Here is a 12688-nt window from a genome sequence, read left to right as displayed (position 1 = left end):
TAAAATATGTAGCTTAGTTTCTTGATTTTAACAGGGAACATAAAAAAAAAAAAAAGTAGGGTGGTGGTAAGAAAATGAAAGTTCCAGTAACTCTGGATTGTGTTACTTTCTCAGACTAAAAAGGGCCATTGCTGACTCCTGTGTGATACAGTGTCCCACAGGACATTGAGATGAACAGGTTGCTGTCAGTGGCTGTAAGTTTTACCAGAACATAGAGAGCAGAAAGGCACTGTGACAATGTTGGAACACAGATAGGTATCTGATCCTTCCTATAAACACCGATGATTTATGCAAGAAGTAAAATCAAAGGTACCGTGGCAGCTGAAGGGTAAAAAGAATTGACTCCTAAGCAGAATATCAAGGACCAGTATGAGAGCCACATGATGTGGTATTTTGGCAGGTTTGCATCACATACATTTTTACTTAACCATTTTTAAATTTTGATACATGCACACCAAATCTGCAAGAATCAAACAGTTTTGACTGGTGGGTTCTCAAGGCAGCTTTTCTTTCAAATTGGGTTTCTTTGCTTTAATAAGGGCCTTTGCTGGGGACTCTTATCAGTTGCTTTCAGTAGATTCAACTCATTTTCCATCACCTTAAGCATATGCATTGATGTTGCTCTGGGTACCTGATGTAGAGAGACCATTCCATAGAGTCTTCATTGATGCTTGTTGAGATTGGCATCAAAAACTCAGTGTTTGTCTAAAACAGTACAGGAGGCGAAGAGGGGTGTGCTCTTTCTGGTAAGATGTCTGTTGTTGTCTCTGCTATCAGCAAGTGTCTCTGGTAGCAGAAAAAATGCTTCTATCTCTACAGCAGCAAGCATGTGCAAACTGGCAATCGAGTATGGTGTCTGCTGAGGAGCGAAAAGTATAACACTGCAGTCTTGTGTCAGCAAAGATATGCACAAAAGGCTCCTCTCCTCTGTGTGGAAGAGATTCAGTCTGCTCATTTACTGCTTGAAAGGAACAATGTTTTCTTGTAGTAGCAATGAGTCCAGACAGACCTTAAAGTTGCTTGATGTATCAGCAGATGGGAGACACACACCCTGAGTTGAAATGTTTCTGGTTTTCCAGCTTTCTTGTCGGTAAGTATTACCCTTTTTGGGCAGGCATCACCTCTGTCTTGCTGAAGTTTGTCTGTACTTTTTGTTAGTAATTCCTTCTTTGGTACACTTGCCTCCATGTCAAGTGTGTGGTGCTCTGAATGGTGCCCTGATTGAATGCATAGATTCATATTAGAGACAAGTGGAGAGAAGATGAAGCCCTGCAAAACTTCATCTGAAGACACCAGAGGCACCTTGAGGCAGAAAGAAGAAAATAACTGTTAAGATCCTTTTGGCTTTATTTGAGATCCCAGATCCCCAAAATAGCATCTCCAAAAAAGCAGACCTGCTGATGTAAAAGGAAACTGAACAACCTATGAATACATCTGCTTGGCCACTTGCCTTCAGACAGCAGCCTTCAGTCCTCTCAGCCATCAGTGCCACCAGGAGAATCTGGATGCCGCTTCCCTTTCAAAATCAATTGTGAACAGTCTAGGCTATTGGCAGAGGTCAGATATCTGGGTTTGGTCTCAATTATGTTCTTGATTTGCCTGACCTTGAAGAGAAGATTGGAAACAGAGCAGTTGTTGCCAGGGTTATTGGGATCAAGAGCTGCTTTCTGCTGCATACCTCAAATGGCTAGTAGATTGCCTCATCTAAACGAAGCAACAGAGAACAAGCTGTTCCAGCTTCTTCTTGCTTGAGCTGCACAGGTTTTCTTTAGGGAAGGAGCACTTCTGGTGCTTCAAGGTCTCATCTTTCATAGTGAAAAGCTAAAATACCCTTCCAGATGTGACACGAAGGTCTGAAAGTCAAAGTCTGTGCCCCTCTCTTATGAACTGAAAGGAGCCTGAAGCACTCTTTTACTCCAAGAAGGTGTTTACTCTAAAGTCTAATTACCAAAGCCCATGTATCTGTTATCTCATGGATGGTGATCAGGTTTCATATGAAAGAATCGAAGGCAATGATTATACATTGAAGATTTGCAAAAGTTCCTCAGAGCAGAACATTATTTTGTCATTAGTGGTGTGTGCTTTGAGCTTCCCACAATGGCGAGACATTTTTCCTCACTTCAGAAATTTTGAACCACAGTACCTCTGGAGTTTCATGTTTGTTTGTTGTATTTTTCTATCACTTAATATGCTGGAGCTTCCAGGTCCTGTGCTGGCTCAAAGCAGTCTCCGTCAGGAATAGCAGAATGGGTTTGCAGTTCAGTTTGCTTTTGTCACCCCCAAAGAAATCACCACATTTTCAGTTAATCTCAGCTGCAAAGTTGCAGTGGTTTCTCTTGTTACTTTCTGAAGGATTTGTGCCACAGGGAGACCTTTTCTACGTCTTTTTATCACTTATCATCATCTCCTGGACTAGTTTTCATTACAAGATCCCTTCATGAATGTCTGTGCCCAGCTGATGGTTGTGAATTAATATCTCAGTACAATGCATAATTATCAGTGATGAGCAAATTTCTCCAATATAGTAAGGAGCTCATCATCTTCCAAACCTGAATTGATTTTATCTGTCTGTACTTGAAGAAGGGAAATGAGGCATTTCTGTAGGAGCTGATGTGCATCTCACAGAAGTGTTTTGTACCCTGCATTACAGCTGCCTACAGGGCAGAAAGTCATGTCCAATAGGCCTTCTCCTGAGACAGTGTGGTGTTGGCCCAAGAATTTTATGTGTTTATATGAGCAGGAGAAACCCTTGTATTGAAGACAATCTAGGGGAACTGGCTAGGGCATGTTGTCTCTTACTTTAGGGAAAGCACTTGTGGTGCTCTGGATATAGATAAGAATGGAAATCAGTTGCACTGAATTATACCTTTTGTCCATGTTAGAAAAAAGGGTTGTTTTTTAACTATTAAATCTTGAAAATATTTTTTCTTGGAGGATGACTGAGGCAAGTTTTACCTCTAACTTTCAGACTGTTCAGTTTTTTGCAGAAATCTGCAAGAGCTAAAGGGAATTGTTATTCTGAGTTGTTCTAGGTGTACCATTAATTCCAGTGATTCTCATAATTTGAGGCAAACTTATAAAAAAGATTCTTCCCTTTAATTTACTAACCTTACATTTTATTTTATTTCTCACTTTTGTACCATGCAGTACATTCTTCCCCCCTTAAATCTGTTGCCATAACCACCCTTTTTGGGCTCTGTGAGTTATATCTCAAAGCACTACAGAGCAATCTTTATGTTTCCCTGTGAACCCAGAAACTTGGCATGGGGTGGATTTCAGGTCTCATTTGGGCCTTTTAAAGATTTTACCAGTGGATTCATAGTTTGAGAATTGGCCAAGGGCTCTAGAGAGAAAACAGGCAGCTACCCTCCATGAAAGCAGAAATGGGTGTCATTCCTATGAGAAAGGCAAGTTTTCATTCCTAGAATCTGGAAAGAATGGAGATAGAGTCCGGTATGTCACAAATCAGGTGTCCCTGCCCTTGACTGGTGAGAAGACAAGGAGGAGGCATCAAAGCTGTTTAGTTTTCCAAGGTGGTGAAGAAGGAACTCAGAAAGGTAGTGGTGGCACAAGGAGGACATGATGAAGAATCTTTCAGTTCTTCTGAAGGCTGGATTTTTGAAAAACTAGGAATGGAAAGAGAGACCTTGAACTGTCAGCTATACTAGCAGTTGTCATGATATCTGGGAGAGGAGTGACACCAGGTATTTAGATGCCTGGACACAAGCAGGCATCAAGCAGGACTAGAGCAGGAAGCAAGAATGAATCCAGGTTTGTTCTAGGCCTGGCTCTTAAAGGACAGGAGATCAAATGATTGAAGTAGCTCCCTTTAACTTCATCATCTATCAGTAAGATCACCTGGAAATCTGCACAAATCCTTCCTCATAACCAGCTCAGATTTCTATCTTTGGTCAAGTACTTAATTTTTGTTCTGCAACCAAAGGTACAGTAGCATGGAAGAGACAGGGAGTAAGTTTCATAAGCCATCCTTAGGGTGCATGCATGCGCAAGTGCACAGAAAAGGAAAAGGGATTTTTGATTTTTATTCAAATTCTTTTTTCTGCATGCATGTCATCACTTTTGTTTACTGTTTTGTTCAAGGATAGAACATTGCAAAACACTGGGAAGGGCTGGTCTCTCCCATGCTTTAGAAAATCCCCTTGCATATGTGTACATGTCTGCAGAGCCTTTGCGAAAATCAGTCCTTTCAGGAACGACTTAGATTACGTCTGCATGGTCAGGCTCCTCTGTCTGTGCTCCACGCTGGCCAGACACATGCCAGCTCCTGGCCAGCTCCATTTGGAAAGCTGGAGGGCTGCATTAGCATGGCTTCGTGCCCAAGTGAATATAAACTGCCTCTCAGGAGGGCTTATTAGTTCAAGCAAAGTGCCAGGAGGAGAGCTGCTAGCCAGAGGAGTGACTAGTGGCCACAGCCCCTCTTTCCTGCAGCCTCAGGCACTCAGACAGATGCCTGTCCAACGATGCAAATGTGTTTGGTATGTATCAGAAATGGGGCTGTGGCTCCTACAAGACATCAATCAGCAAGGCTGTGTACTCCCAAGCCTCTGCCTTCAACCTAGTCCTGCTCATATCTGAAGGTGGGAGAAAGTGGCTGGGCTGATGCTGTGGGCCAGATACTGTTCTGCTGGGCTGAGTACAGGCTCCAAGCCATAGCCATGATAAGCTAAACTGGCTTGTAGGTGGAAGTGGGCTGAGCTGCTTAGCTGTCTGCACTCAAAGAATAACTTTGTGCTTACTGACTGACACATCAAAACGTAAAATCTTACGACAAATCACCTTGTGGTTCCCATCCTTGTTGGAAAGTCAAGGCACCATCTCTGAGGACCCTCAGCCACATTTATTTTTGATGACATGGTGTTACCACTGTCTAAACTCAACCACACTAGGAGCTGTGGGCTGCCAATGTGGTCAGATAATGGCAGTGATCAAGTTGTCCAAACTAGTCTACAACTCTTGCCTGTAGCTGTCTGATGAGACTTTACCACTGCATGGGGCAGGGCCCTCATGTTCATATATCTTGTGCTGCTGCAGTTTCAGCTTGTGCTTGCTCTCATTCTATGCACTGAACAAGGTCTTCAAGGATTGAGAGGTTTGTACAGAGGCACTACAGGTGATGGTATCAACCATGCCTGGAAACATTAGGAAGTGAAGTATGCTGTGGTTGAGTCCAAAGTGTGATTTATGTCTACCTTCCAGGTAAAGGAGGTAGGTTCAACTGACGAGTGTGGTGTCATTCAAGAGAGATCCCAGAAATTTTTCCATACACCATTGCTTCAGGCTCCATTGGCACTCCTGCTCTCCCCCCTGTCTCCCTCTTGCCAGAAAGTTCCCTTGGCTAACGCTGGCTGCTGGCAGATGTGTTTTCCATCTACACTGCAGTGTTAGAAGTTCTCTACGTGACCTGCCCTGTGTGGAAGAGGTTCGTTTTGCCTTTCAGACACCCTGGCCTGCCAAATACTTGAAGAATGCTCCAGCCCCTCATCTTAAGGCACATCATACCCATGGACTGGGTATGTTTGGCTTGCAGTTTAACCTGAAATTTTGCTTAACACAAGCTCAATCTAGGTAGAGCAAAAGCAAGGGTCTGTTTGGAACCTATAGAGAGACAACACCATTAGCAAGTCTTAGAAGAATGTAGGTAACTGGAAAAGAAAGACAGACCATAAGCTACTTGAGATGGAACTTTAATGGCACTTATTTTTAACCAGATGAGAAGCTGCAGTTTCTTCCCTAATCCTTCTGGACAGGTATTTGATATTTGTACACAGCTAGCATTTCTATATGTTGTTCACAAGAGGGAATGCTGGCATGAGGGAAAATGCCTTTGCATCCCACCATCTCCACCATGATTTCATTGTTGTTTTTTTTTCTCTCTCTCTCTCTTTTTTTTTTTTTTTTCCCATCTCTTCACTTTAACAGTGTTTTTTTGGTCCAGTTTGTAGTTTTTAACCTTTCTTGCACTAGATTATTCTCCACTCCCCCTCTTTGGAAATGCTCCTGCCCTTTTGATAAGGTCAATTTGGTTATCACTTGTATGCCCAGACAGAGGGCAGGCACTATTCAGGATGGCACTAAGGCTTGGCAGAGCCCGGGACATAAGGATGGACACTTTCATCTGCTATGTGGGGCACTATTCAGATACAAAGGAAAGGAGTCTGAAGTTAGAAGCTTTGCATTTTATGTGAATGAGACTTTCTACCTGCCCATACCTAGAACTGATATATGGAGAGTCAGAAATAATCATCAGATGACCAGACGATCATTAATTAATCTATCTTGAATCATGATAAGTGTGGAGATGAGAGATGCTGTCACATTCATTGTAAATGCTCTTGGTGCTGGCAACAGGGCAACAATGAGCAGAGAAAAGGAAAAGAGGAGAATTACTGAGGGATTCATATTGTTCTTCCTTAAATGTGGTTCTGTCTGACTTATATCAGACCTAAACATAGCCCTGTGTGTCTGTTTAACTAGACTGGTTTGTATCCATGCCTTCCATTAAAACGAGTTACACATCTGTGTATCTAGAGACAGCAGTTTGGTGTGGATATACTTGCTGGGCTTGCTGCCATCTCTATGGGTATTTGGCTGACTTTGTTACAACTATGGTCCAAGTTATAACTGCGCAAAAGTCCAGGTTGCATTTGGCCCATATTTAGTGCTGCCAGCAAAGATGGATCAGAAATTATTGTTCAGAGTAGAGCTGTCTGACTGGAGAGGGTGAGCTGAGATGGATGTTGCTTTTTCTTGTTTCCCATTTCACTTAAAGATGTAAAGATTAATCTGCAAATGATCAGGAACTTCAGGCTTCTGTGCTATGCTCTGTTGCATATGCTCATAGCAGAATTGAGCTGTGTCCTGTACTTGTGGTTGGCATTTACAGCAAAGCATTCTTGAAAGATACTCTAAAGGTCTGGCATTTGCTCCTGTTGATAGATCTCTCACCTCATCATCATTTTAAAGTTATGAAGAATACGATTTTTTTTACTTGGTTTCCTAATTACAGTGTTGTCACCTCACTGTTTTCCTATTAGCTTGTGAACAGGGGTAATTCAGAGCAGAACCACTTAATCCCTCTTTTGGGGTAAACTAAAATGTGCAATTCAGTGTTTCAGTTTTGGAACCACTAAGAATTGCTTGTAATTGCTAATCAGAGATCCCTACTTACTCTCTGTGGAGACAAAGCCTCAGCTATTGGTACAACTTTATCGTAACCCCTTAGCAGATATTTAAAGCCTGGTGTTTGAGGTAACCAATGTATGTGCTCCTCTCCTGCATAGTTTTAAATGGTTAACTATGGGGTAAAGGAGGACTGAAATAAAGACATTGTAGTTAATAATTTATTTTACATATTTTGTTTCAAGCAGGTCATTAAATGCTCATACAAATATACATATGTATTTTTACTTACTCTCCAGACACTGTCAGCAAGTAAGTCATGGTCTGAAGTTTGCTCATGAAATATGTGGTGTAAAGAATCAAGTGTGGAATTACTGTGGGTTAAATACATCTCACTTTGTGCTGTATTTGTTTTGTGATTATGTGACCTCTGTATTTTGATCTTTGACAGCTAAGTGATGATATATGAACTCAGCTGTTTGACTGCCCTCTCTGCTGAAGTTTATCCCCTGTAGTGCAGGGCTAACAGGAAAACGTGTGTCTGTAGTTGGGTATTCCAGTTTAAACTCACTGTTATCAGCAATTTCAGCTAAAATAGACTTTGAAATGAAGCTATTTGTGTAGAGGCAGATATTTGTTTCTGCCTGTCTGGCTGCACTGTTGACAACCTATAACAAAGAGACAGGGAGAAAGGTTTCAGGATTTACCAACTTAACTTACCAAAACAAATCAGCTAGAGATTGTCTGTTCAACTTTAAATGAACCAGAGGAGTGTACCTTTTAAAATAAAAAGTTATTAGAATTTCACACAAAATCCTGAAGCAAAAATGCACTAGCAAGTTTGATATTTCAGTGTTGTCACAAAGGGAATATAGAAAACCATGATGCCATTAAAAACTTCAGTTTTTCTCATACATTCTTGTGAGTTTTAATATCCTAATTCTAATAAGAATTAGACAATGAATATCTAATTCTTATGAGTTTTGACTCAATACTTATCTTTTATGCCTCTGAATGAATGTCTAAAGGAGTCAGTGGCTTAGTAATAAGCATTCATCCCCATGGTCAGTAGTGTGAATGACTGCTTTGACATAGCAACACAGAACCAGGCATTTTCTTGATGGGTTAGCTGCAGTCATCCCAGGCAGTTCTTACTCAAATCTGCTTTTCTGCTTTTTTTTCTGGATCTTTTTTGTTTTTATTTCCAATTAAAAATCAAATCAAATATTATCAATGTCTCAAAATTATCTTTTCACTCCAGTGCCTCATTCTGTTTCATTTTTCTTTCATGGCCTGTTCAGGTATGTAAGGCTACAATAAGGTGTCACTGGAACCTTCTGTTTTCCAGGCTAAACAGTCCCACCTCTTCCGGCCTTTCTTTCTAGAAGAGATGCTCCATCCCTCTGATGATTTTTGTGGCCCTCTCTGGACTTGCACCAACAAGCCCATGTCTTTACCATAGAGAAATATGATCTCACATTCTCACCATCATATACTGACACAGAGCCTGTCTTTCTAGTGCATCTCTTGACCATTAGCATCACCTATTCTCCTGCTATCAGGCAGCACTGCATTCAGTTCCTCCTGCATTTTGCAACAGATTGGTCTCAAATTCCTGCTGTTTTTTTTTCCCCACAAGTTGACACAAGAGAAAGCTAGCCCTTACTTTTTATCCTCCATGTCCAATCTCTGCCTCGGTTAAATTTCAATTCCCTGCTCTAGCACCCTCTTTTCCAGTCTCTTTGACTCTCACCTGTCACCTTCTGGGCTGTCCAAAATGCCACATCACCAGTGGTCTTCCTAGTTCCTCTGGTTCTACTTACCACCTTGACAAACCTCTTCTCCAGCACCTCTTCTTTTATGAGACTCTTCAGTGTTAGTTGCACTAATGCTGAAACGAAATCTCATGTAAAGAGAAAAAGGAAAAAAAGAAAGAAAGAAAAAAAGTTTCACACCAGAAGACTGCATTCCTCTAAGGAAAGACTTGATTTTCCTCATTAACCTTCAAGAAATCTTCCTCTAACTCAAAATCTTGCATATAAATAACCTCTTGTCAAGCTAAAAATCGTGCCATGAGCTTCCTCCTATCACTCACTGTTACTGTTTTTGGTAGTATCATGCAGTAATTTTTCCTCAGGTCAGAACATGTGAGCATCCCTGCTTTGCAAAATAATTCATAGTATTATTAATGTATAATACATCGATACTACTGACAAGCATGTATGTCAATATTTGGTTAGCACCAGTGATACAACATATGGAATCCCTTTTCAAGTTAAAGCACATGCCTGAAAAACCTGACATATCCCCTTTGTGCTCAGCTCAAGCTATACTGAAGCTGTGTCCCTTCATTTAGTGTGACTTCTGGCTTAAGTCAATACTGCTGCACTATGAGCCATCTGAAAAAAATGCTCAGCAGTGCAGAAGTCCAATATGCTTTCAGCCACTTTCCGCCACAAGCCCCTCCAGTGGATGCTTAAGCACGTTTGTAGTGGAGCCATGCAACCCACTGACTGGTGGTCTTTCTGCAGACACAGAGAGGGAGATGAGACTTCTTTTTTTTTAAAAAAAGCACTAGATAAACATGCCTAGAAATGGCACTTCTCTTGATTGATGAAGCGGTGCTTCCTTATAGCTTTTCCCACTGTCTTCGGTTGCTCTGTGACACACTTGATTCCCTCTCCTATTTTAACAGGAAAGAAAAATCTCCATTGAAAAACAAAATCATAACAAAAAAGCAGCAGGAAGGACTAAGGGATGCTATTAATAAAGCGAGGGCACTTGCCAAGAGAGGCTGAATTTTCCAGCGGCCATTTTACCACCCTTGTTTCTTTATTAAACTAAGCTGTTTTTTAACGAGACTGTCTCATTTTGCAGATGTGGTCCCAGGCTCTCAACATCCTCCCATGTGTTTTGTTTTACAGGAGGCAGCACAGGCACCTCCCCGACCACCTCCAGCACGGGGACCCCATCTCCCTCTGCTTCCTCTCACCTTCTCTCTCCATCCTGCTCCCCTCCAGCCTTTCATCTGGCCCCCAACACTTTCAACGTTGGCTGCCGGGAGAGTCAGCTTTGCAACCTCAACCTGTCTGATTATCCCCCGTGTGCCAGAAGCAACATGGCTGCCTTGCAGAGCTACCCAGGGCTGAGTGATGGTGGCTACAACCGGCTACAGAGTGGCACCGCTTCTGCCTCGCAGCCCTCTGAAACTTTCATGCCTCAGAGGACTCCATCCTTGATCTCAGGAATGCCGACTCCTTCCTCCCTGCCCAGCAACAGCAAGATGGAGGCATACAGCAGCCAGCTGGGCTCCTTCCCCAGCTCCCAGTTCCAGTATGTCATGCAAGCAGGCAACCCTGCCTCCACCTCCTCCTCCTCACACATGTTTGGTGGTGGCCACATGCAGCAGAGCTCCTACAACGCCTTCTCCCTGCACAATCCCTACAACATCTATGGATACAATTTCCCTGCTTCCCCCAGGCTGGCGGCGAGCCCAGAGAAACTCACCACCTCCCAAAGCACTTTACTCTGCTCTTCCCCATCCAGCGGGGCTTTTGGAGAGAGGCAATACCTTTCCACGGGGATGGATCATGGGATGCACATGATCAGCCCTCCCTCCGGCAACCAGCAGACGGCCAGCGCCTGTGACAACAGACAGTACGGTGCGGTTCAGGGCTCTTCTTCACAGATGTCTGTGCACATGGTCTAACAAGCTGCACCTCTCCTTGGCATCGAAAGCAGCAGGACCTTCGCTGTTTCTAGGGGTAAACCCATCCCAGTACCTTTTTTGCCTTCAAACTTATAGCGGAACTAGTATTGTAATGATAAATAAGAACACAAGCCATCTCGGTGTGCACCCAGAACCTTGTGGAAAGCCTCGACTGACAGCCATTGCAGCTTGTTGTACCCCAGGGCCTCCAGACCTGTCATAGAGCATCTGCTCTTTCTGGACATTGCAGAGAGAAGGGCATGATTTTAATGAGAAGCTGGAGAGAAGCAGCTGAAAATACCATTTATGCATTAACTCTCAGCTTGTGTGAGCTCTTGGCATGAAGGGAGCTGTGATCCTTTGCTGTCTTCTTCAGGTGTTGAAGAAAGGCGGTCTCCAAAGGCTTCATACTCTGAAGCTACACTGCCCATATCTTTAAAGACCTTTCCATTCCCAGACTGTTTCTCCCTGCTGGAGTGTCTCTGCCCTTTTCTGAAGCCAACAGTGGCCCATGGCTCCTTCTCCCACTTTAGCAGAGGAGTGAGGCTGCTGGGCTAGAGTCTCTCCTCCTGAAGATGTTTCTGCATTTTCACCTTGGCTCTGCTTGACAAGTGGTTTCTTTGTGAGGGTAAAGCTTATCAGCATCCAGCCTGCAGATGGAGATGAGAGAGAGAAGAGAGAGAAAAATTTTAACCTACAAGTGAGCCTCAGACACAAGCAGGGACTGATATTCTCAAAGATGCATGGGGGAGAGGGGGCTCAGCTCCTGTCGACGTGACCTGAAGTGATGCACCCAAACTGAAAGGATGACAGCCTTTGTGGGGAATGTGTGTCCCATAGCACTCAACTTAATGGGAGGAAACTGTGTAGACTGAGCTCACAGGAAAGAGCAAAGAAAAGAGAGAGCTCTGCCCTACAGAAGTGCAGCCAACCACCCTCACCTTGCATGCAAGAGTTGCCATAGAAAACCATTAGCATTTCAGTAACAGTAAGGTCGAGTAGTTGCCAACCTCCTGCCTGCCACGTGATCTCTGTTTAACCAAATAGATCATTGCCTTTTGACATCTTTCCTTTCTGGTGGTTTTTTTTGTTTGTTTTTCCTTTTTGTTTTTTTCTTTCTCTTCTTTTTTTTTTTTCTTCAAATCCTTTAAAAGTAAGAAAACAATTGTAGCTTGGTGCAAGCTATGCATTTAAGAAGTTGTGTGAAAATGCAAATACCAAGTAACAGAATACAAATATTATTGAGATTTGTGTGAGGTGTTGTAGATAAATGTATTTATATGCCTAGTGGGGAATTCAATATTATGAATATAAAAGAGGGCAATAAAAATGGTATGTAAAATATGTATGAAGAAAAAGGTGTATAAAGATTTGCCCTATGCACGGAACTCTGTTTCTAAGTGCCAAGCACAGAATGCGCTAAATAAATCTTTGCAATTGTTCCTTCTGTGTTTTTCTCTGTCTGTGAGGCTTCCTCAGTGGTCCTCTAGAGATAGACATTTTCAAAATACTGCCATGCATGTTTGCACAGCAGAGGAAATGAAAATACTAAAGTAGGTACTATTAAATGAAGGTGCTAAATTGTGAAGTCCAGGCAATATTACAATAAAAATAAAAATTCTGTCTTCTAAGAAATTTTAAAAATGGAGTGCTTGGGATCTCTAAGGTGCCTGCCTTCACAGGAAGTGTGTCTTAAGGACAGCTAGAGGTGTTATTTTGGTTTTCAAACTCTAATAAAAGGCTCTTCAGTTTTCAAAGTAAATGTAGAAAATAATACTTATTAATAAGAATATAATTTTTTTCTCATATTTAAATGTCATTTTAAGGTATGTGTCAGTT

General features: G+C 42.3%; 1 protein-coding gene across 1 annotated transcript in view; it reads left to right on the top strand.

Moving 5' to 3' along the window:
- TBX15 (T-box transcription factor 15) overlaps nt 1-12291 on the top strand; it is a 92372-nt gene extending 80081 nt beyond the window's left edge. Inside the window, exon 8 of the mRNA XM_071761343.1 lies at nt 10065-12291. Within this exon, the coding sequence (XP_071617444.1) occupies nt 10065-10849 (785 nt within the window). The 3' untranslated portion in view covers nt 10850-12291. The remainder of the gene's footprint in view (nt 1-10064) is intronic.
- Nucleotides 12292-12688: the final 397 nt, after the last annotated feature.

This window comes from Heliangelus exortis, chromosome 1 (genome assembly GCF_036169615.1).
Source record: "Heliangelus exortis chromosome 1, bHelExo1.hap1, whole genome shotgun sequence".
Classification (NCBI taxonomy): Eukaryota; Metazoa; Chordata; class Aves; order Apodiformes; family Trochilidae; genus Heliangelus; species Heliangelus exortis.
The sequence above is the reverse complement of the archived record's forward strand: the minus strand, read 5'-3'. Positions and strand labels throughout refer to the sequence as shown.